At 42.8% G+C, this 23992-nt stretch overlaps 1 protein-coding gene across 5 annotated transcripts in view; it reads left to right on the forward strand.

Annotated features, from left to right (window-relative positions):
- The window catches only part of drosha (drosha ribonuclease III), a 136121-nt gene that overhangs the window by 57407 nt on the left and 54722 nt on the right, over positions 1-23992 (forward strand). For 4 of the 5 annotated variants that reach the window (XM_042223091.1, XM_042223092.1, XM_042223090.1 and 1 more), the window contains 7 exons: positions 310-448; positions 549-609; positions 701-751; positions 955-1014; positions 6248-6347; positions 12629-12731; positions 22658-22728. In XM_042223091.1, coding sequence (XP_042079025.1) covers positions 310-448; positions 549-609; positions 701-751; positions 955-1014; positions 6248-6347; positions 12629-12731; positions 22658-22728 — 585 coding nt within the window. The remainder of the gene's footprint in view (positions 1-309; positions 449-548; positions 610-700; positions 752-954; positions 1015-6247; positions 6348-12628; positions 12732-22657; positions 22729-23992) is intronic. The other variant, XM_042223093.1, reaches the window with a different exon arrangement.

A 23992-nucleotide genomic window follows, 5' to 3' on the forward strand; every position in this document is an offset into this window, starting at 1 on the left:
CCTTTTCCAGAAAGAAACCTCTGGCAGATGTTTCTCAGGGAGGGGCATTCATGTGTTGGACAAATAATAAACACCCTGGAACTCTGCAGAACTGCACAAGGAACTAATAATATGCATAATTGTCCAAATTGGAGCGCACTACAGGTATTTTTTTATCCAAAACGGAGGACCTCCTGACACAAACTACGTAGAAGTATTTCAGATAACATCCCAGTCAGATTTTCAAAGTGTGACAGCAACTTCCTGTGGGTATACAAAGTGTTCAAAATATCCCCGTTTGTTAATCAACGAACGTTTCCTCTCTTTCAGCTGGCCTTAACTCACCCCAGCCATCACCTCAACTTTGGCATGAATCCCGACCACGCCCGCAACTCGCTGTCCAACTGCGGCATCCGCCAGCCCAAATATGGCGACAGGAAGGTCCACCACATGTACATGAGGAAAAAAGGTCTTTATTTCAATGTTTTCCTACTCTAAAAATGACCAGTCGTTTTTATCAGGCCACTCTAACCCTACCATCCCGGGGATTTTTAAATTTTTTTTCGCAGGAATCAACACATTGATTAACATCATGTCTCGTCTGGGACAGGATGACCCCTCCCCTTCCAGGTAGGCTGCCTGCGGGCACATATCTGTTCATGCTATCACTGACCACAGGAGCAATCAAAGGGACGATTCTTGTGATTAATATACCCGGCAGGCCTGCTGACAAGAAAATTAACTTTAACTGTGAAAGCAAGGGATTTAGCAGGTGGTAGGTTGTGTGTGTTGTGTGTGTGTGTTGTGTGTGTGTGTGTGTGAAGTGTGAGTGTGTGTGTGTGTGTGAGAGTGTGTGTGTGTGTGTGTGTGTGTGGAGAGTGTGTGTGAGAGTTGTGTGAGAAGCCCATCTCTCCTGCTACCTCTTCTAATGTCCTAACATCTCCGCCTTTCCTTTCGTCTCCTCCCCATCTCTAGGATCAATCACAACGAGAGACTGGAGTTCCTCGGTGATGCTGTTGTCGAGTTCCTCACCAGGTGAGAAAGCGCCTGCGAGCCTCTGATAGACACCTGCGCTAATTGAAGCCGACGAGAACACTATCGGCCTTTGTCTTTTTTTTCCTTTCTCACCTTCTCACTCCATTTCTCCCTCTTTCTCGTTGTCTACATCTATCCTCGTCTGTCACAGCCACGCTCTTCTCCATACTTTCAACTCATTCAAGACAGTGATTTACTGGTAATTGGAACTGGGATGTAAACCCCACCCCTCCCACCACCACCTCCTCCTCGTTACCTCTCACGCCGCCCTCAACCTATTTTAATAGCCTGAAATTCTCCATGACAACTTGCAATTAGCTGTCTGGAATTGCTGTCTGGAATGCTGACTGTGTTATTGACTGCCAGGTGAGTGCGGGCGCTGCTGTCCGGCACTCACCTAAGCACAGCACACACTGCTCATTATATATATATATATATATAGCTACTACTAATCTCATACATTACTTAGCGAGATAGCCCACCTACCTCCTCAGTGTTCCACCACTTCCTCCTCCTCTGAGAGGAAACATGTGAGAAAAGTGCAGAGATTATCAGTAGCTATAGTTTTTAGACACTGGCACTATTTTTGTGTGTGTTTTGGGAATTTGCCTCTCCACACCGCCACAGTGTTTGAAATCAAACAATCAAGATGTGATTGAAGTGCAGACTTTAAGCGTTGATTCAAGGGGTTCATTAACAGTTTAGGAAGTACACCCATTTTTATATATAGTTCTCTGCTTTCAGAGGCTCAGAAGTTATTGGACATAATTGAAAAACATCCCTTTATTATTTCACGACAGATTAAACAGATAAAAGTTCTGGGGTTGATTCCAGGTGTGGTCCAAACGGACGTCAGAGCGAGGGAGGGAGGACATCGTTATGGTGGGTGGGCGGGCTGTTGGAGAGGTAATAAAAACTTGAGCGACCAAATCAACAATGCGGTCTGAAATGTGGAATGAAACACAAGGAGGCAGGTGTATTCGTGTCAAGGTCTACAATCAAGAGATGCCTCCATGCATAGAAATAGAAAGGGTTTACAGCATGGCATGAACCACTGGCTACACTCAAGAAACTGTTCTGAAAAAAGCTGTTTGGACAGAGGAGACTAAAATTAACTTGTACCGGTGTGAGGAGGATAATCCGAGGCCGATCACAGTTTTATGGCATGGGCATGTGGTGCGAGTGGAACTAGTGCTAGTGGGATAAATGATGACCCAGAGTGTACGTATCCTTATATTAATGATAGTATAAATTATGTCAACTTGCCTAATTACTATTGAATCTCTGAAAATTGGGAACTATGTATAAAAAGAGGCTATACTGTATTTTTCGGACCATAAGGCGCAGCGAATTATAAGGCGCAAAACAGTCAGATAAGTCAAACTTTACTCAAGTCATTCTTCTTTCTTCCTCCACTTCCGTACCATTTATTCATTATTGTTGAATTCTCTCGCAGCTGCTCTATTCCCATGACTAACCTCGTATTGTGGATGGATTATCTCAGTTGTTCTCCTGACTGAAGTTTGGTCCGTTTACAGCATCCTGCCATGTGATTGCATTTGTCCATAACCATCAGGAACCCTCATGCTAACTTTTGAGTGTAAAAAAGTTAGCGTTCATCCTCCAGCTTCACTGTTTATGTTACGCTAACAAAGCTGTGTCACTAGCGATCACGTAGCACAACATTATATACCAGCTAGTCCAACTTCAGTAACCCTACAAACGTCACTGCTGTTTAGTTTCCCATCTTCATTTATGTTGGAAGTGATAGCAGAGCTGTACGTTTTATTTTTTTCAGAAGTCTCTCAGTCAGAACATGCACTATCATGTTTAGGTAACTAGCGAAACTGGCGAGCTAACTTCCTGCTAACTTCTAACTCTGTTAAGTTTAATAAATTCTGTTTTAAAGGATGCCTGGATGTTAAACTTAATTTTTACTCCTGGTAAAGGAGCAACGCTGATCATTTTATTAAGGATGAAAGAATTTAGACAGTTTTTAACTCTTCAGTGATGCTGCAGTGTTCGTTTGACTTTGGGACATGAAAAGGATGAAATTTGGGACCCTGATTACTCAGTGAGGCTCCTGACTACGGCAGCCCTAATGCTCCGACAATCCATCAGGTGGTGCGGCTGCGTAGTTTGCCTTATAGTGCAGAAAATACACTAATTAATAAACAGTTAATGAGGTACTTTTGTAAAAACCCTTGAATGACAGGCCGAAAGTCTTCACTTCAATCACATTTCAATCATTTGACTTAAAATCCATCGCGGTGAAGTCCGTTAGTGTGCCACTAACTGTACTTTCCCACTGTTCCACCACATCCTCCTCCCCCGTCTCCGAGCATAAATGCTGTAACATATAAGAAAAGGGCTTTTCTCTTTCCGCGAGGTGTACCCTTCACACGCATACATGCACATAGAAAAGGGAGAATAGATTTTTATCAGATTTCCATTTGCCCACCAGCATAACTTTTCCTACCAGAATTTCATTTGTAAGCCTCAATGCTAACACTTCCATAACATCCAGGAACAGGATTAAACCTTAATAGGAGCTGACACTGGGTTACAAATGATACCGCTTCAGCTCCTTATGCACCAGGAACTGTGTTACAAAGAAGGTGGTTAGCCTCTGTTTCTCTTGGTATCTCCGGGCATGTTGTGCCACTTTCTCTCCTTCTCACCCCCCTCCTCTTCTTCTGCCTTCTTCTTTGATTGTTAGCGTCTGACGAGACATGCTTGGCCTACGCTCTGGCCCTCTGAATTATTTATCAGCCTCTTGTCCAGTTAAATGGCTACAGCAGATCCGGCCAACTGCCTCGTGCACCTCCAGCATGCACTGCCCTTGGAGGCTATCTGCGTCTCTGCTGTTCAGCCAACAGAATATTTTGCACATTTGAATAGCTCCAAACGTTGGGTGGGAGTTAGTGTTGAGTAGAGGGGAGCAGCGAGATTATTTTTTTACAAGGGTCAGCAGCTGATGTAAAGAAAATAAGGCCACGTGCAATATTTGTAAGTAAATATTTCATCAGAAGGACTTTTTTAAGTCCAGGTGTTTAAATGAGTAAAAATTATTAAAGATAAATGCTTGTGAAGTCATGTTTGTAGTTGTGTTAAGAAACACCGAGGCACGGCTGGGCGCATTGATTTGGTTTCTTTATTTTTGGGCCAGAAAGTACAGCAGCACATGTAAAGAAAAGCACACGAGGAACAGACTGCAGATGAGCTTCACAGTTGGTGTCTGGAAAGTGCCACAGTTGGTGGAGGCTATTAATAAGCAGAGATATAAATACAGCGTGTTTTCCTACCTGAAAATTGCTGTGGAGTCCACTCAGTCGGGTTGTGTGACTGACACTTTGGCTAGCAAACCAAGAGTCTCTGGTCTCATTATTTTCCATTACACTAAGTGGGTTTTATTAATTCCAAGTGTTTTGTTTCCACACTAAGATCACAATACCCTGACAAATGGACCTCTCGTGAATTTGGAAAAACAGAACGCCACCTGCTTTCCTCTCTTTGCATTGATTAGAAATGACTGAATTAAATTGCCTGTTTTAATTCAAATGAAATCAAATGACACGCCGCAGTTAGGGAGACGCCGGACCGTAATGAAAATGGAACCTGCTAGCGCGGAACCCAGCTGTGGAACCACTCAAGCGTCCGCCGCCATTTTCTGGGTTCCAGCGCAGACCTGGAAAGGCTGGATATGTCGGGAAAATTAATTAGTCGGTCTTGAAGAGTTTTGAAAATGCAGGATGAGGCAGCGTGAAATGGCATTAAACTTTTTGGACAGACCAGGGCTGTCAAACTCTCTTTAGTTCATGGGCCAAGAACAGCCCAATTTGATCTCAAGTCCTATATAACAAGCTAAAAAAAAATCCACTACTTTAGTCTGAAAAAGTACATCCAGAAAATGTCACATTTATCAAATCCTTCATTTACAAAATAATGGATGAACTTCCTGAGATATTTTATGGGGGGAAAAAAAGGCAATTCAGTCAGCCTGCTGTCATCAGTCAAAGAAATGTGTTGGCACAGCTCCTTCACTTAACCGCTTCACTTCGGGGTGGTGTGTCAAGCCATGCATATTTCTTTGTCAGTAACAAATATGCAAAAGTCGTGATGATTCAGACGTTTGGCTCAGAAAAGAATCGGCAAGAAAGAAAGGGAAGAAAATCCAAAAACGTGACATTTAAAGGGAATTAGACATACCAGACTATACCAGTTTGGCCAGTTGAAAATATAGGTTGTTGTATTTTGTCATTATGTCATCGTTTATTCTGCTTTTCCTCACCAAACCTTCTTTCTAATGTAGACCTAATGAAATAACTAACAAACACTAGCCACTACCAGCTGTAAATGTCATGTCATTCGCCAACAGGCAGTTATTTCCGTGTCCACCCTTATATGTACCGATTCTCGTCCATGTTCATAAATGAAAATTTTCCACTTTGAGACAGGAGGGGTTGATGGTGGAGTCATTTCACTGCTCACACCAGTTTGAGTCATACGCAGCTTTTCACACATCATTTGTATCATTTTTAAATATTCATTCAACATATGGCGCTCGGTTGAGCTCGGGCATTAACAATGACTTGGTGAGGTTTAGGCGTTAGAAACCTCTGAGTTAGGTTCAGGAAAAGATCACAGTTTAGTCTTTTAAAGCTTTTTCTTCTCTTTATCGTTGTAAATAAAAGAAATAAAAAATAATTCCTACCTAAGCATATCACAAATATTACAAACTTGTGCTCTCGCTGACACAGAAAAAATTGGCAATTGTTGTCAGTGGGGAAAAAATAGATTGCTCTTTTGTGACTATTTCACATTTTGCTATGAGACTGGACTGAATAATAGAGCCAGCGAACACCCGTACTTGGCCCATGTAACAGTGAATCCTTAAAAGACACCACGTTAACACGGTTTTCTGGTATTTTTAGCAACTCGCAACTCAAGCTAGAGTCCAAAACGATGCCCAGTTTTCACATTTGCAAAGCCGTCTTTGGTGGGCTGCTTTTGGCGTGTAGATTGTATGGTTGTCATCCTTATTTTGGACAGTTATTGGCTTATTTTTCTTCATCGCAGATTCTCGTGTCTGTTGGGCTGAGCAATAACTTTTATTCGATTATACTTGGTCATATTTTTCTATCCTTTAACATGTTCGGATGAGAAATTCTGATTTGAAAAATCATAAAAAGGCTAACTTGAACTATTTTGTGTTTGATTTCTCTTTCCACAGTGTTCACCTGTACTACCTTTTTCCCAGTTTAGAGGAGGGTGGCCTGGCCACCTACAGAACGGCCATCGTACAGAACCAGCATTTGGCCATGCTAGCCAAGGTAAACCTCCCCCACCTCCTCCAACTCATTACCTTCCTCTGCAGGTCAAAGTGGTGTAAGGTGTCAGATCTGGCAGGAGAACATGTTGGAGACAGTCTTATTGTTTTCTGTCTTGCTGTTATGACTTTGCTCCTTTCTAAGCAGGCACTGGGGAAAAGAGTAATTTTGTCTCGATGCCATTACTACCCCATTTTTGCCCCCTCAGGTTTGTAATTGGAGTTAAAAGGTTGTTGTTTTGGAGGACTAGACGAGTGCGGCTGGGGTCCCTATGGGCCCCTAGAGGTCTCCCTGAAACACTCTCCAGTTCCTGTTATCGCTAGGCCCCCTTGCTTCCCTCCTTCTCTCTCTTGCTGGCAGCGTCGTAGAGCCAAGCTGTACTCACTGGCACGTTTGTAAAGAACACAACAATAATCGTCCCGTGATGTGGAGAAAGCAATTAAAAACTTCAATCTTTCATGTTGCTCCCTGCTGAATACAAAGATGCAGCCGCCCGAATCTGCATTAGTGCTGTGTAGCAGTTTGGCTTGTTTCAATTTGCCGCTCGCGGTAAAGTGAGTGTGATACAGTGTTCAACGTTGCCAAGTTGTTTACCAGGCTCCTCTAAAGCCGTCTGCTCAAGAACACTCGCAATTATCTTTCAAAAAATATCTTGAGCGAGCAACGCACAATCCGCCACTTCACTTGGAAGGCTTAAAAGTCAGAGCGGGTTCCCTCTGAGTTGGAGTATTTATGAATTGTGATTTAATTTGTGTGTGCAATCACCGGGGGTGGGATACCACCAACAGTTATCAGCCGTAATTAAATAGCACCCTGACTGTTTTTTGTTGTCTGTAGTGCGCTGCCAGAAGAGTCAAGTTGGGCTACTTTCGACTTGGTTCATAGAAATAGTTTGCAGAAAGTTTGCCTGACCCACAGTCTCACACATCACAGCACTGAATTGCAACCTATGCAGATTATTATCTGCGATGTGCTTTGTTGTTACACCGAAAAACTCTGTTTGATGTTTATTAGTACACATTTGAAAGTTTACAACTTTACGGGCCTGCATCAGTGATGTTGGCATGGATCGCTTTAATCAACCAAACCCTTAACTGCGATTTTAACAGTAACTGCATTTAGTTAGAAATTACTGCATGCAGTCACCTGTTAGTGAAGTTCTGAGTTTTTGCTTATTTTTTACTACCAACCAAAAGAAAACAGATGTGAACATTTAATTAACCCTCTGGGCTCTATCCTGGCCATTTGTGGCTACTTCATTTTTGTTCTGTTAATGCAAATGGCATGAAACTTCACAAAGGTGTGTATTTTTGTCAGATTTTTTCATTTTCAACATCAGCTCCTTAATAATATCGATAATATTCACTATATACCAAATTGTTCCTCTTGACTCTATCGTGGCCATTTTTGGCCAATTGAAACCCATTATAACCACCATTGTTGATTCCTTGTTACTGACAGTACTATATCATGCGATTTAGGTAAAATTGCTTTCATTCTAAAGTCAACACATGAAAATTATAGTTTTTAATGTTTTTTTTTACCAAATTACATCATTTACCCATTTTTGGGCAAGCAAGCGATTTTATGTAATATTCCGGCCTTTGATGGCCTACCACACTCCAATGGACCAAAATAATGAAAGAATTTTGACATAGGTTTGATCTTAAGGATCTAATAGTTTATGTTTGTGCATGACATTGCAGCACAAACATGTATTTGCAAGATAGACTGGAATAAATAATGACGCATCAAACATTACATAGGCTGCAGTGAATTTCTGTGGATGCAGGCTGTTGAGCTTTGAGGTTCCCAGTCAAACTTCGCTTTGAAGCACATGTTAAAAGCACTTTTACTCTTGTATTTTTCATAAAAAGATACCATACCAAAAATATAAACTCTAGAAACAAAAACAAAAAAAAAAAACCAATCACAGGACATTTTGCAGAGTTCAAACCTGCAGCTGCAGCGCAAACAACAACAAACACTGTTTGTAAACGTGTCCTGGAGTTTATGCAGGTGCAGACAGAGCTACTGCTGTAAGTAAGCCCAACAGCTTCCAGATCATTTATTCTGGCTATATGGCAAGAAGGTCATCACTGCTTCAAGCACTGTCTGTATGATCTGGTCAGAGAGCCAAGCAGTCCTCCGCCCTTGAAGAAAAGACATCTGCCCAAGATGAAGAAACTTCCTCTCCAGAAGATGAGGGGACAATCTCCAAAGAGGCTGACTGCATCACCACTGATGATGAGTACTAGCCAGTGCCTGAATCCTCTTCTTTGGGGGAGGATTGGGGTTGGGGGGCATGGAGGTGGAGGCCGAGCAGCTGATGGAAAAGAACATAGGAGCATTTTCTGAGACCGAGGAGCCGGTGACTGAGTGGATCCCTCATGAAAGGAAAACCATGTGGGTCCCACCACTGAAGAGAGACTGCTCTACAATCCAGTACCCACTGGTATCAAACCAGGGCTCAGCCTGTATGCAGTTCCCTGCATTAGCAGCCTGAGATCTACTTTTGACTTTGTTATAACAAAGGAGATCTTTTAGCTGCTGTGCACCCTTACGAACCTGCACGGGAGGCGAAGGTGTGAGGATTGGACGATTATAGATGAAGTGGAGATGTGAGCCTAAACCAGAATAAAGCAATACATAGCATGTTGGATGACAACACTGGAAGTTCTCAGGAAATAAAAAAGGCATGGGGTTCAGACTCCAACTGACGGAGGAGCTTCGAGGACAACGTCTTTCCTTCAGGCACCTTGGCAGAGGAACCCGTCAGATGAAAACTGGCACAGGGGAAACGACCCAGAGCTTCCTCCCCAGCTCCTCCAGATGCAAAGGAGGAAGATTTTGTTGTCTGTCTTTGGCTTCACCAAAACTACCACGGCGATATTCCACATGCCAAAGCAACGGAGGAATGTGCTTCTTTTGACAGCAACACACAAGGAACCAGCAGTCAGTGATGGGGAATAAAGGATGCGTGAAAGCAAGAAGCAATCCTAGACTACAATAGGCACAAATATTGCTTGGATAACTTAGAGGATGTTGGCATCTCGAGTTGTAGAAGGAAAACTAACTGATGGCTGATGGCTCTTTTCTCCAGTCTCCTGGACGTCTTAGGAAACGATGCCTTTGTCCCGCCAGAAACAACTTCACTGAAGTGGGGGAGTCATCTACACCCTACAAATGAAGAGTGATCCTGGGAGAGCTGGGACACATGCTGATGACCTCAACAACTGCAAGACACCCTTCTCCTTAATTCTCAGCCACTTCTGCCATTGATCTCAAGATACAGTACTCTGAACCCACACCCCACCAACAAAATGAGATACAGGTGCAAAAGGAGCACCTCCAGGATTGGAACAGCAGCCCCTCGCACCAGGTGTAGAAAGTGTGCCTACATAAACCACTCTACTGTGGTTAGCACATCTTGCTGCTAATGAGGATGCTCACAGAAGCACACACTGGAATATACATTTTGATCATTTTATTGGTCATTTCAGTGGTTATTTGGTCATTAAATGGCCTTTCTGGCCACTAACACACCATTTGTGATTTTCTTTTTGGCCATTCGTTCCCCCCCCCCCCCCCCCCAATTGAACAGCACTGAACAGCAAGTCATTGAACAAACAAGTGGGAATTTTTCTTAATATATATGAATTTTATAGCATTTTGTAAACGTAAACAGGGGGTGGCCATTTTTGGCCACGAACAAGCTGAGAGGGAGTTTTTATGTTTTTGCTCTCCCTGCACAAATATAACAATGCATTATAATCAAACTTGATGTGAATCAATTACATGCCCCAGACTCTACTATTAATAATACAAGAAATTTCAGTAGCAATGCAATTATATAAAATTGCGAGATTTGATGTTGTCTTCCAGCTAGTGCAGTGGACAAACTGGTGTTTAAAGGGTTAAAAATTTAAAAAGTAATAACTATTTTATATTTATGAAAAGAATTGAAGTTAGTTAAAAGTTTTATGCAGAAAAAATGACAAAAAAACATAAAAATAATAAAAATTACATAGACCTAATCTTTTGGTGGCCACTTTTGGCCACGAACAAGTTGAAAGGGGTAGTGATTTTGAACAAGCCCAGAGGGTTAAGAAAACACAACAGAAGTGTGGATATCATCAGGTCAATGCTAGCAAACTTGGTTATCAAGCTGCAAACAGACTGTCCTGGGTTTGTCACATACACGGAGATATCTGCTAATTAGTACCAGGTGAAATACCGATAAATCGCCAACTAAAATTGGAGCACAGAATTCCTGGAAGATAATTAACAGCACTTCAACCATCGCTCTCTGTTTGATAACCGCTTTAAAAGCCATTAACACCAAACAGTGATCCAGTGGCTCAGACCAGTGACTTAAATTAACTAAGGTTAAGCCTTACCTGTGGTAGCATCTGCATGTCAAGGAAAGTGACCACCGCTGTAATTTTAAACTTTTATAACTCATCCAAATGGATGAGTTATAAAAGAAAATTCATCCTGCATGCACTTGTTTAAAAAAGCCATTTGAGACCAAAACTACCAGGTATACTAGAATGTAAGCATGCTTTGTAAAAAGCATATATAAAGTTAGACCTTTTAACATGGCGTCTATGGGGATTGATCGCTTTTGAAGCCTCAAGAGGACATTAGAGGAACTGTATTGTTTTGCACTTCCACATTTGATGAAAATATACATTTTTAAATTGTTTTGATTATTTGTTAATTATACAACACTAAAAAACTTGACATTTTACTGATACTTCTTGGTTATTGTGGGTAAAAACTGGACATTAATTGGCTTGAGAAGCTCATATCTTGAACATGTCGGGGGTCTGTGGAGTTTGTGGAGCCGCAAATGGCTCCAAAGTAAGGTTTTTGGCAGTTCCACATTGGCTTAAGTGTAGCCATGCTCATGTCTTTTGATAAGTGTAGCTTTAAGATGATCTTGATGTTCTAAGATGATTAAGCCAAAGAACCACTTATGCCAATGTGAGGCCTCAGTCTGTCCATCCATGACTCCCAGGAAACGCTACTGTGATAGCTGAAGTTTGGTAGTAAAAACTCCATTCACACTGTAACCGTCCAGCAGACTCGGTACATGCGAGTACATTGTCATTAGTTTAAGCAGTACAGCCAACCAGAGACCAGAAAACGTATCACTTTGTTTTTGCACTTTGAGCTTATTTAGACTTCTGCAGTGAATCTACGCCCTGACTCGGAAACGCCTCTTAACATTACCCCTCACCCTTCCACGCCATTCGAATTGTTGCGGGGTACATTAACTCAACGTGTATTTACATTTCTCGGCAGGTGCACGTCAGGTTCCACCGTAGGGTTTTAAAGGAGTGTTTGGTTACACCGTACAACATCGATGTCTCACTGAAGCATAATTCAGGCATTACAGTGACCTGTGAACTGGATGGATCAGGAGCCAGATGAGCAACTATTTAATTTATGTTCTGTTATCTTTTATTTATTTATTTTTTAACTGCTCTTATAAGTGCATACAAGTTTGGTCTCATAACTAAGAAATCTGACCTCAAACTTGTTACATGAAACTACTTGTTGCTGTTTTCTTGTTGCTTATTGGGGTAAAAAGCACAACTTCAGCTCACTTTTGGAGCCTCCAAAGGCTGTTGGAGAAACTGCAGCTTTTGGCTTTTCCTCATTAGTGACTTGACTGTATTTACCTTGCGTGCACTAATATCCTATTAAAAATTAGGACATGGACATATGTTCCAGGGAGAGTTTTGTAAATCCCAGTGACTTGTTTAAAGTCAGTACGATGATTCTGAGCATCAGTTCTTTATATGAATGGAAGCTGCTGCTCAAAGGCCATTTCTCTGTGGTACAATTTTGCTGTACTGATGTATGCTTTTGTAAAGAAAGTAGCGCCTAGTGAAAGAACTACTTTTCAGAGTGAATGAAGGTCACCACAGTGCGATTTCACGTTTTATCTTGGGATTATCTAGCGTGCGTGTGAGCGTGCGTCTGCCTGTATGCACACGTGTGAACATTCTCCTCCTGTGCCGGCTTAGTGCTTCATGCCACAGCTGGACAGCACATGAGCACATCTGTCAGTGCCATGAAGTAGAACCTTTTCCAGCAAGGGCATGCAATCTTTTTCATTTCCCCTGAGTTTTTGGACTCTTACATAAAAGCCTGTGAAAGTGCGGAATGCAAAAAAAAAACAAAAGAAACGAAACAGGTCATCATTTTTTACGTGGTTATTAGTGAGGTGCTGTTGACAGCGAGCTAACGTGAATGCATTTGTTCATTTGCAGAAACTGGAGCTGGATCGCTTCATGCTCTACGCTCACGGACCGGATCTGTGCAGGGAGTCGGACTTGCGGCACGCCATGGCCAACTGCTTTGAGGCTCTGATGGGTGAGATTCCCCTGAGATCAAGAGAGAAGCGGGGATGATGGTCGGGCAGGAGAACAAAACAGAGGAATGCATTTCGAGTCAACTAAATATGTAAATCTATTCCTAAAAGGGTAGATTTCCATATACTGAAAACAAATACTTTCTCTCCGCCTGTGTAAACACAACACACGCATTAGTAGGGGGATTTAATAGTCGAGTTTTAGTGGACTTTGCATCAGCGCATACTGAAAACGCTTTAATGCATAAATGTGTTTAATTCAAATGCTTTGAATGAAACTGAACCTTTTCATAATAATGTATTTCCTCTTTTGTTTTTTGTGCGTGTTAAACGGTATAAATAGCTGCAGTGGATCTCCCATTAGGCTCTGGAAACATTACGCAGCTTTTATTGATCTCTGGAGATGCGGTTTGACCTCTGGCTGGACATGCTATCCCCAGAGAGCTGCTCTCCTTCGCCCGCACCAAACACATTCACAAGCTCGCCATTCGTCTCTCCAGCTGCTCCGTTTATAGGGTTTGTGCAGTGATTAGGACCCTGTGCTGGAAACCACACACATATAATAAAAAATCTCTTGGTGGGGACCCGTCTCCCTCTCTCTCTCTTCATCCTACCCCATGGGCAGCGCTAAGCTAAGCCTCACTCCTGGAGAGCTGCAGAGTCGGCAGCTTTCCCCATCTTATCACCATCTTGATTGAACCAGTTCAGCCATCTCTGCGCTCCCCTGATGATAGATACAGAAAGTGGGTGACTTTAAAGAGATCTTCTTCGCTTCCCTCCCTCTCACGGAAAACAGGAGAGCGACGGGGGGAAAGTGCTGACTAGCGCCGCGGCCTCTTCGCTGGGCCCGCGGCTCCGCGCTTGTAACAGCTTCATTATCGGCAGAGACAAAGTCATAATCTATTCTGTCCCGTGGCTGTCGCCGTCTCATCGCCGCGCACATCCAAGCAAGGCAGCAGGGCCGCGACACCGGATGCCTCTCGTCTCTCTCAGCCTCTCCCCCCACCTTCTGTCCTCCAGTTTCATCTTTAGAAAAGTGATGAATAAACAGGGTTCGTGCTGTAAAGGAACCGGTGAGAAAACTTGCTGTCAGAGAGCACCCTGTGGTGATGGGTTTTTGGGTTGCTAACTCAAAAATATCGCCCACCCCTCTCTCGTCTTCCCGCTCACCGCAGACACACTCGCTGAGGGGCGCAACATGCACACGTACGCAAAAAACCCACAAAAAACGAGGCTTTCAAAGTCGCTTGCATCGAGAATGCCGTCTGATGTTGCTCCTCGTCTTTCACCGAGGCTTTTGTCATCTTCATTTCAGGTTTTTTTTTTTTCTTTCTTACTCAAACGCCTCCTTTAAGACCTTGTTGTCGAGCCGTCGATCTGTCTCCACCCTCCCCCGTCTCTGACTTAGTCTTTATATCCTTTTGCGTTTCTCCATCTTTCTCTGCCCCCCTCCCTCTACGATCTAGAGTTTGGGTGTTATTAGGTGAAAGATGTGCCACGAAGATGATGAGTCATGCTGTCACTCTGTCATCTCCCCCTCTCCTCCTCTTCCTCCTCCTCTTCCATCCTCACTCTGCAGCCCCACAGCACTCTCTCTCCCTCACTGAACAGAGCACTTCTTTCTCCTTACAAGACAAACTCGGATCGCTCGCACGTGCCGTAGGATGGTACGAGGGGCACGCGAGCACTGTCATTTCATCCTTGCGCACGCCGCTCCCTCTGACAGAGACGTCAAACCACCACTTTCTCAAAAGCAGCAGGCGCCACATCAACAGACGTGCACTTGCAGATGTGTCGCTGCCTCGTTGTCTGAAGTTGCCATAATGTTTTTTTTTGATTTTTCTTTTTTCCCTCCCTTTTTAACATTTTTTTTTTTCTTTCCCCGTCGGCGCGCTCATGCGTCGAATTCAAATGGGCCTCTTTCCACGCACGCTCCTTTTGAAAGCTCTGATGGAATATGACATGCTCATAATATTTCCAGGGCCCTGGCAGATAGCTTTAACAGCTTACTATGCATGTTTTCTGACCTTTGTTTTATTTGTTTCTCTGCCACAGTGACCATTGAACCTGGGCTGTGTTGGAAATGGCAGATAATCTCCTGCTTTGCATGGGCAAAGCTTTCTCTCCGCGGAGCTGAGAATGTGTCTATCTCCTAACCCTGAGGCAGGGCCATTCTCTTGCTCGAGACAGAGAGAGAAAGGGAAGGGAGAGAGCTGGAGAGAGGACGAATGGAGGGAGAGCAGTGGAGGAATGGAAAGCAAAGGCATCTGCAATGCAAATAGCTGCCCTGCAACCCTGAATAATTCAAAGTGTTGAATGGAAATCTTGCTTTTCTGATCCCTCGTCATTAACTTCTGCCGGAGTGGGCCATTCTCATTTGGGCTCTTTTGGCCTGCGCACCTCCCATTCTGTACACCGCCCCCCCCACCACCACCCCCAACCACTCGCTCTCACCCTCTCCTTCAGTACTTTTGCTCTTGCCCACTTTACCTCTTCGTCTTTAGAAACCACTTTCTCCCACTGCTTATTCATAGAAACTCTGCACGCCTGTTGCCCTCCCGTTTCCCTCTCAGGTCCTCTTCGCTGATAAGCCTCGCCGCTTCCTTCCTACCAAACTGTTTGAAAAGAATTGCGAGAAGAAGAAAAGAGGCCCCACTCTGTTTTATGGCCCTAATTTCCTTGTACAGTTGATCTGTGGATTATACGCTGCCAGCAGCCATGGGGGATACAGATGGTGAACCTTTGTGAGGCCCCCTCTCTAAGCTCTTCCTATTAAAAGAACGCAGAGAAAGGATTATCTCTCACTTGCTGAATATCAGATTCATACACAATGCGCCCGGTGTATTCATTGAGTGAGAACTGCTCCTTTTGTTAATTGCCGCGATGGTAGCAGCGGTGGAGTTGGTTTCATGCGCGCCCTCTTTTGTCTCTCCATCTCACCCCTCGCTCGAGCCTCATTTTTGAAACCGATGTTATAATGCACTTCGACTGCCTTTGTCACCGCCGCGCTGAAAAATTCTATTTTTATGTTTTGCTTTTGTTTATTTTTTTGCCTTTAATGTGTTGCTTTCCCTGTCCGTCTGCTGCTTCATCCCCCATTGAGCTGAGAGGGAGCTTAATATATTATTTGATGGATTAGAGCCTGAGCGTTTTTGAATAATTCATTCTAGGTTATTAATGTGTCTGTCAGCCACTGGTGTTTCATATGCCCCTGACTCTGGGTTTTTATTGGTCACTGAAAGCCCACAGACATTGCAATCCCATTCCTAAACATAACGCTGTACAGTCAGCACGGCTGTCTGAATTAGACTTGTGACAATGTGGAGATTCATTAGACGCTGGCCTTCTCTGGCCATGACTGATATCCTCTGCACAGCACTGGATTCAAACTTGGTACATGAAGTAAAGGGCAAGAAAAAAAACATTTTTGGTCCTTTTTAATAAAAAAAAAGGACAATCATTATAAAATATGACTTTTTTAAATTTAGAGTATCATAGTCGGTATATCGGGTATCAGGACAGAGATGGTTATAAAAAAGCCCTTAGGCCAAGTCTGCTCGAGGTTCACTAAGTTCATCGTGGCCCTGCATGTCGTGGGACCGTCTTGTTTGCCATTTCTCTGCATGGAGTTTGAGGATGGTGCCTCTGGACTGGCAAAATGGGTGTTGATCCCCCCATTTTCAGACGCAAGACTGGAAGGTGTGCTTCAATTTCAGAGGGATTATACTCTATGCCAGGATGCTGGTGAGGGGAATGCCTCAAATTCAGGAGGCATCGTCATCCTGGTTGTTGAAGACTGGAGTGTTTTTTATTCTCTCAGATATACTTTGGGGTGCGTAGGAGTTTGGCCTTTCAGTCTTTAGTAGTCTCTCAGTGCTATGGGGGCTTGTTCCTGATGGGAATAGGATTTTGGCCTTTGCCGCCAATTCTGTTTTTATTTACTTTGTTTATTTGGCGGTTTTTAGTGTATATTTAATATTGATTTAGTGACAACACTTAGTTTATATTTTGTATATCCTATACAGGACTTTGGCCAGCTGATGTTGTTTAAAATGTGCTTTGAGTTGACTTGACTTGACTTTTATGGACAGTATTTCTTGGCAGAGCCAAGGGGTGAAAGGTTTCCTGTTTGGTGGTCTTGGGGATCATGCCTGTGCTTTTTACTGATGATGTAGTCGTTATTGCTGCATTGAGAGGCGACCTCCAGCTCGCACTGAGGCAATTTACAGCTGAGTGCAAAGCTACTGGGATGAGAATTCACACTGGGTGAGGTCATGGTTCTCACCCAGAAAAGATTTGATTGCCTTCTCTGGGCTGGGGAGGAGTTACTGGTCCAAGTGGAGGAGTTCAAGTATCCCGTATCAAGGTTCATGAGTGGGGAAAGACTGGAGTGGGAGAATGCCAGGGGGATTGGTGCTGGAGACGCCGTAGCGGTCTGTAGTGTTAAAAAGGGAGCTGAGCGTGAAGGTGAAACTGTTGATTTACTGGTCGATCTACTTTCCTAGCCTCACCTATGGCCATAAGCTGTGGCTAGTAACCGAAAGAATGAGATCACAGATTCAAGCAGCGGAAATGAGCTTCCTCCCAAAGGTGTCTGTAGCTTTTCCTCAGATGGGATAAAGAGGTTGGTCATTCATGAGGGCCTTTGAGTAGAGGTACCACTCCTCTGGAAAAGAGTGAGTTTAAATGGCGCATGACTTGGATGCTTCCTGGACCCCTCGAAGGTGGGGTGTTTCAGGCATGTTCAACCAGGAAAACACTCTGGGGCATATCCAGGACTGGAGAGGTAATGCATGTTGGCTGGCTTGTAAACGCCTTGTCCTACTGGTAGAGCTTGCAGTTGGAGTCTCATAGAAGAATAGATTTGAATGTATTTGTCTTTTTTATATACTATTCAGCTTTTATTACATCGTTTTATTACATCTTTTGCTCACTTTTATTTTGAAAGCACATTTCTTAAAATATAAATTCTGAAATTTTACTACCGGTATAAAAATAATATTTCAGTATGTTCAGATTTTTTTTGTTCCGAATTTTTCAATTTATGTATATATTTATTTATTTTTTAACTTCTGTGGTTTGTGTTGTGCAGATTGCATCATAAAATGCAATAAAGGGAGTTCCATGTTTGGGCACTGCCAACATTAATTAAACCAGGCTAACAAATCAAGACTATAGAAAGGCTATAAAGAGCAATAAATAAGTTATGTAGTCATTTATCAACATAGCAAACAGGTGATCCAGGTTGGGGAAAAAAACGTTTTAGTGAACTGAACTTTGAGGTCTTAAATAGTGAGTCATTTCTCAGGTTGGTTATCTGAACTTGAAGGCTTAAACTCGATACATTTAACAAGGGATTTGGAGGAAAATAACACTTTCATATTCTATTTAATGCTGCTGAACTTCGGTCTTACGTCTGTGTTATTATTATTGTGAAGCTAAGTGAATCATAATGTCCTTTGGGCACGCTTGCTATGATTTTCATGGCTATTGTGAGATGTTTAATAGTTGTAGACCTCCTGCATTTCGCACTGGATTCCCAGGCAGAACTGACAACTGAATGTTGAATGCACTGGAGCCCGGAGACTGCAGAGTGATTTGGCCAGGGCATGATGTTACTGCAAGATGAGCTGTAGAGAGATGCTAGCATTTAATTACCAGTCGAGCTGTTCGGGTGTTTTTGTGGGCCGTGTGTCTTCAGGGCGTCAGCTTCAAGTTTGCAGGCTGACGGGGTGGCCTGAGAAGCACACATCTCCGTTTAATGATTGCGGCAAGTTGCGTGTTTGATTGGATTGCTTTGGGGCACACTTTTTGTACGGACAGCCTCCTTGTCAAGTGTGTTCTCGCTAGACTTAACTGCATATCTTGGTTTCTTCATCCACTGGGCCCTTTGATTGACACCAAAGGTGTTGCTTTGAGATTTTTAATACCTTTTTAAATCCCTTGAGGCTCTCCTGGTTTCTAACCGCTTACCCCTACATTCTCCTTCCACTTGGAAAAAGTTTTGAAAATCTTATAAGAAGCAAAAAACTTTGAATTTCAACAACTTTAAAGCCTCCATTTGGGGAACTTTCCAAATCTGCAGTGTCATCAGAACATGAAGAAAGCTGCCTCCCGGCCACACCCACTCTCCCCGTAGCATCGGTGCTCGCACACATGAATGCGTTATGAGTAGTAGTTGAAAGACATTGAGAAGTTGGACTTGAGAGGGAGTTCTTGCACTCTCACAGCTGGTTTCCAGAGGTAACATCTGCTTTGTAGCAGCATCTAGAACTGAGGTCCGCATTATGGTAAAACCACAAATCTCAGCGCTGCTGCTTAGTGGAAAACATCCTGTAGGCGAACCACTCCTGTCTCTAGAGCCTGTCGCGGTCGGCCTCAGTGAGACGCTCGCCTTCGTCGTGCCAAGATTACAGAGGGCTTTCCCAGTGATACACATCTGCAAGGGCTTTAATGTCTTGCTGTGCTGACTTTAAAGAGGCTATAGATTTACAGATACTGATTTATAGGCATATTCTGTTTCACATCTAGGAGGGTCCAAAGCATGGCGAGAAACGAGTTTTTGTCTAATAGCCACTGTGGCTGCTGTCTTCCAGAATTCACAAGCTCCTTTCATTAGTTTAGCACTCAACTAGATTTTTGTATTAGTAAAGGGTGTCTAAATGATTGAGTGTTTTACTTGCCAAAGTGGCTGCTGGGTGAGACAAAGTTGGCAGGCTTAATCAAATTTTACGAACATTTGGGCAATGGCTGGTAGTAATTTCCCATTCTGTTTAGAAGTAAAGAGCATGAAAAGCACATAGAGTGGGAGTCCATTTGTGATTGTTTGTGTGCTAGGTGGTTTGTTTGTATTTCTTTATGGTTTGGTTATGTAGGCAGCATCTTCACTGTTTGTGTGTGTATGTGTGTAAATGGCCTGTTAGCCATCTGAAAGCAGTTTCCCCTCCCCAGATGATGAATCCCTCATATGTTTTTGATGTCGTCCATGAAAGCAGTTTGCGCATTTAGTCTTGCGACCGCACCGCGCCCCATTTCCACTGGCTCATTTATGCACATAATAAAAACCGCTGCACGATTGTATACCCAATTTGCCAGGTGGTTATTGCTTTCTAAATTGAATGAGCCACCCTAAGTGTGATGGTTTGAAGTTGTATGCAGCTTAAAGGCACCATGATAGTTCCACTGATTTTAGTAGAAACAGTAGAGGAGCAAAACAACAAAGGGGAGTTGACTTGTGAAAAGAAGCTGACTGCTGCAGCAGAATGAGCCGAAGAAGTGGCGTATCATTCCCATAGAGGGAGAAATTTGGAATACTTGTCTTGTTCTTTGCTTGCTGTGGCAGCAGATCTCCTCATTTTGGGACCAATCTTCAACCAAATTTCTTCCTTTGTCCTGTTCCTTTTGTGTGTTGGCGTATGCACATGTTGTGCAGAATTTTATTATTTTTTTTATCCCCCCCTCGCAATTCAGGTTTGATTCAGCGGACATCTGCACCAACACTCATGTCCAAGATTGTGGGCGAGTGACAAAAAAGATATTATACTTTTGTCCACGTTGTCCGTGGGGGGGTTCGAAGATGAAGTACATATGTCTGTATGTGTTTGTCGGGTCTATTCACAGCCCAAGAAGTACACAGCACTGCTTTAAAAAGAGTGCTCACTCCAAAATCAAATGAACATATTTCTCTTGTGGCATGAAGTGCTGTTTATTCATCAGAATTGTTTTGGTGTGAGCTGCCCAGTTTTGAAGATATCGTCTGTCTGCCTTATATTACATATAATGGAACTAAATGACACCCACCTTGGGGTGCTTAAAAGACCAAAAATGCATTTGAAAAACTCAGCAGGAATGTCCACTTTCAGGAATAATGACTCAGTCACTCTAAGAAAAGAAAAAAAAACCCACAAAAACTTCATTGAGCAATTTTATGTTGCTTTCTGAAGTTTGCTGAAGTAAGAGGCAAATAGATAACCCTTTCCTGCTCTTACTGAGCACTCAAAGCACTTCTGCATTTCTACGTGAACGATGGATGGATCATGTATGAACGGATGGAAAGGAATTCGGGATTCATTGTCTTGCCCAAGGACACTTTGCTGGGGATCAATCTGCCAAACTTACTATTAGTAGATGACAGCTGCCAAGCAGTGTAAACTTTTAGCCATTAATTTGGATCATTCATTTTTCTTTTGTGTCACAACTGTGGGCCTTCAGTCACAAACCGATGCATACTTTTTGCACTGTGATTACTTGAAATTGCTCAAACAAGGTTTGTGAGTGTTGACGAAGTCACTTATTTCTGAAGTGAGACATTCTTGCTAGGTTTTTCAAAGCTCTTCGAATAACAAAAGACAAGTGCTATGCTGCTCCACTATATTGAAGAGAAGGCAAGTCATTTGAAAGCCAAAATGTCTAAAAAGTGGCAACTCACGAAACAGTCTAAACATAGACCAGAAGGAAAAAAAGTTCTTTTTATTTTGGGGTGACCTGTCTCTTTTAAAGCTGCATTCTTCACAATGGCCAGTAGGGGGTGAGACCTCTGGTTGCTGTAAGTTCATGGGAAAAAGTGGACTCAGTAACTGCCTGACAATCACCAGTTGTTGGGAAAAATGTGCATCTTCTAATCGGTTGGTGGGTGGTTGCAGAGGTTGCTGGCTGTTGCTAAAATAGTCGCCTGTAGTTTGCAAAGTTTGCACCTTTCCAACTGGTTGCTGAACGGTAGTGCAATACAATCTCGAAATAGTGACATTTCACTTTCAGAATAAAGGTGGTCCCTTACTGGTGCGACCAGCGTGTTTCAAAAGGTATGTTTTCTTTTGAAGGCAGACAATCTCCGTCGCTGGTTTGTGCCACATTTTTCATTTTCACTCCAGCTTGATCAGCAGTTGCCGAATGTTGCAGACAAATCAGCGTCTTCCATGGAAACTGCAAGCAACTGCACCAGTTGAAATCTGGAGGTTTCTGGTGCAAGACCAAATATCTCTTTAAAACAGTTTTACCTACAAACTTCCAGCAATCACTCGCCAACCAGTTGGGGAATGTACATTTTCCCTACCCACCAGTAGTTGGGGTTGGCTGTAGCTCAGGCGGTAGAGCACTGATCGAAAGGTTGGTGGTTCAATTCCTGGTCTGCATGCCAAATGTCCTAGGGCAAGATACTACTAGGAGATACTTGGCTCTCCTATGCATCCCTCAGAGTATGAGTGTGTGTGTGTGTGTGTGAATGTTAGTTGGAAAGCACTTAGAAAATGTGTTTGTGTGAATGGGTGAATGCACAAGTTGTGTAAAGCGCTTTGAGTGCTAAGAAAAGATCAGGGTTTAGTGTAAGCCATGTCCTCGTGTTTGACAGTTTGGTAGATTTCTTGCTTTTCATGTCCTGTTTCACAAAAGCAAAGAATTCTCAATTTGGATCCACAAACAAATTAGTCACCTTGGCTAAGACCATTTTATAAATGCTGTCCGTGTTCATGCCTAAGCATGTGAGGCAGGCCCAGCATGACAGAAATTCAAGGTTTCTTTGACCTTAGCTGGTTACATCTCGGAGTGGTGATGCAACCATCTCTGCCTCCCTCCTCCTCGTCCTTCTCATCCTGCTCTCTGACAAGGGGGAGGTGGATGTGCACTGGAACCCTGAGGTCATTTCACCATGAAAAAGCAATAAAAATGCACTCCTACTTTTAAAAAAGCAATTATAACTCATTGCGGAGTTCAATTAATTTTAAGTTTTCCATTAGCAAAGAACTCTGATGTTGCCTCAGATTTGGTAGAAGTTTTTTACACCGCACTGGTGGAAGGACGTGCTTTTTCACACTAATGTTAAATAACATTTCACATGTTGTACAAAGTAAGGTTCACAAATTGCAGCACAGCTACATTGTTTGCACACACCTCTAAATAAAGTAAGTTTCTTATTTCCTGTTTTTCATTTCAGGGGCCGTGTATTTGGAAGGAGGCTTGGACGAGGCCCGGCAGCTCTTTGGGAGGCTGCTTTTCAACTCTGAGGTAACTGACTCTGATTTGGTGTCTGCCCTTTGCCACACTGTGGTTTTCTGCACAGGAAGCGTATTTGCAAGGGTATGCGCATCTCTCTTTGAGTCACAGAGCTGAGCGGCAGACAAGATTTTCTTATTTCGATCTGTGTAAGACGTCTCTTTTATTCTCTCAAACCCACACACAGCATGTTTTGGCAACATACCACACATTGCATATTATTGAGGCCTTGCCAGCACCAGAACCTGAGATCTCACAAAATCTCGCTTTATCCTGCTGTACTTTTGACTAGCTGCTTTTTGTGTGTACGCTGATATGCACAAAGATGAAACAATATAACTGAGAAAAAATGAGATGTGGATTAATCCATAGCAGGAAAAACAGCTCATGTAGTTTGAAAAATTAACTTGAGGATGTTGAATATTGCAGATCGCCACTCCTGAGCAGGACACCTGCTATTGTTTGTAAGTGTGTACGTGTGGATGAGCTCAGCAGGCATGCATAATTAATAAATGAATCAGTATTTTGCATTTATCTTGGCTAGAGATGTTCTGAATCAATCAAATAACTTGCAGCTAGTCTAGTAAGTAGCAGCAGGCTTGCTTCTAATTGGCTATTGAGGTTGTTTGCTGAGAATCAGTCGGTGACTCCCACACACTGTATGACACAAAGAACTCTATCAAACAAGTCCTGTAGTCTTTGAGAAACCAGATCAGAGACTTCAGGGCTGAATCTTTTAAAACCTCACACCACAAAAGTTACCAGAGAAGATGATCATCAAGTGAATACATATCATAATTGTCTTAAGGGTTCGAGATCAATTATTCAGTGTTCTGTGCCAAACTCTACCTTTTTTACTAAGTTTTTTTTTTCACTTTAATTGATTGAACAGCTGGCCTTGATTCTTTTTTCTTCCCCCCTTCAGTTGGCCGAATTTTACAGTGAGTTTCTTCCACTGTAAGGCTGCCTATTGAGTATTTGTGTCTGCCTGCAAAGCTGAAAATGTCCTTGGTTCTGTTTTGCTGTCATCCTGCGGCCATGAAAATCAACAGGAGTTATCAAGCTTTTCATCTGTCTTCATGCAGAGGTTTTTATTTGTTAGAACAAGACATTCCCCTTTAAAAACATATTTTTGAGTCTGTGGATGTGGATAAAAAAACCACTATAACGCAAGTATTCTTACATCCTTTTTATGAATAGCAGTCGAATGTTTGTTGGAACAGACTGAGGATAGGGTACATTAGATATAAAGGCTGATTTAAAAACACAAACATGT

The sequence above is a fragment of the Haplochromis burtoni genome, unplaced genomic scaffold (assembly GCF_018398535.1).
Source record: "Haplochromis burtoni strain Fernald_Lab_line unplaced genomic scaffold, NCSU_Asbu1 Contig_101, whole genome shotgun sequence".
Taxonomy (NCBI): Eukaryota; Metazoa; Chordata; class Actinopteri; order Cichliformes; family Cichlidae; genus Haplochromis; species Haplochromis burtoni.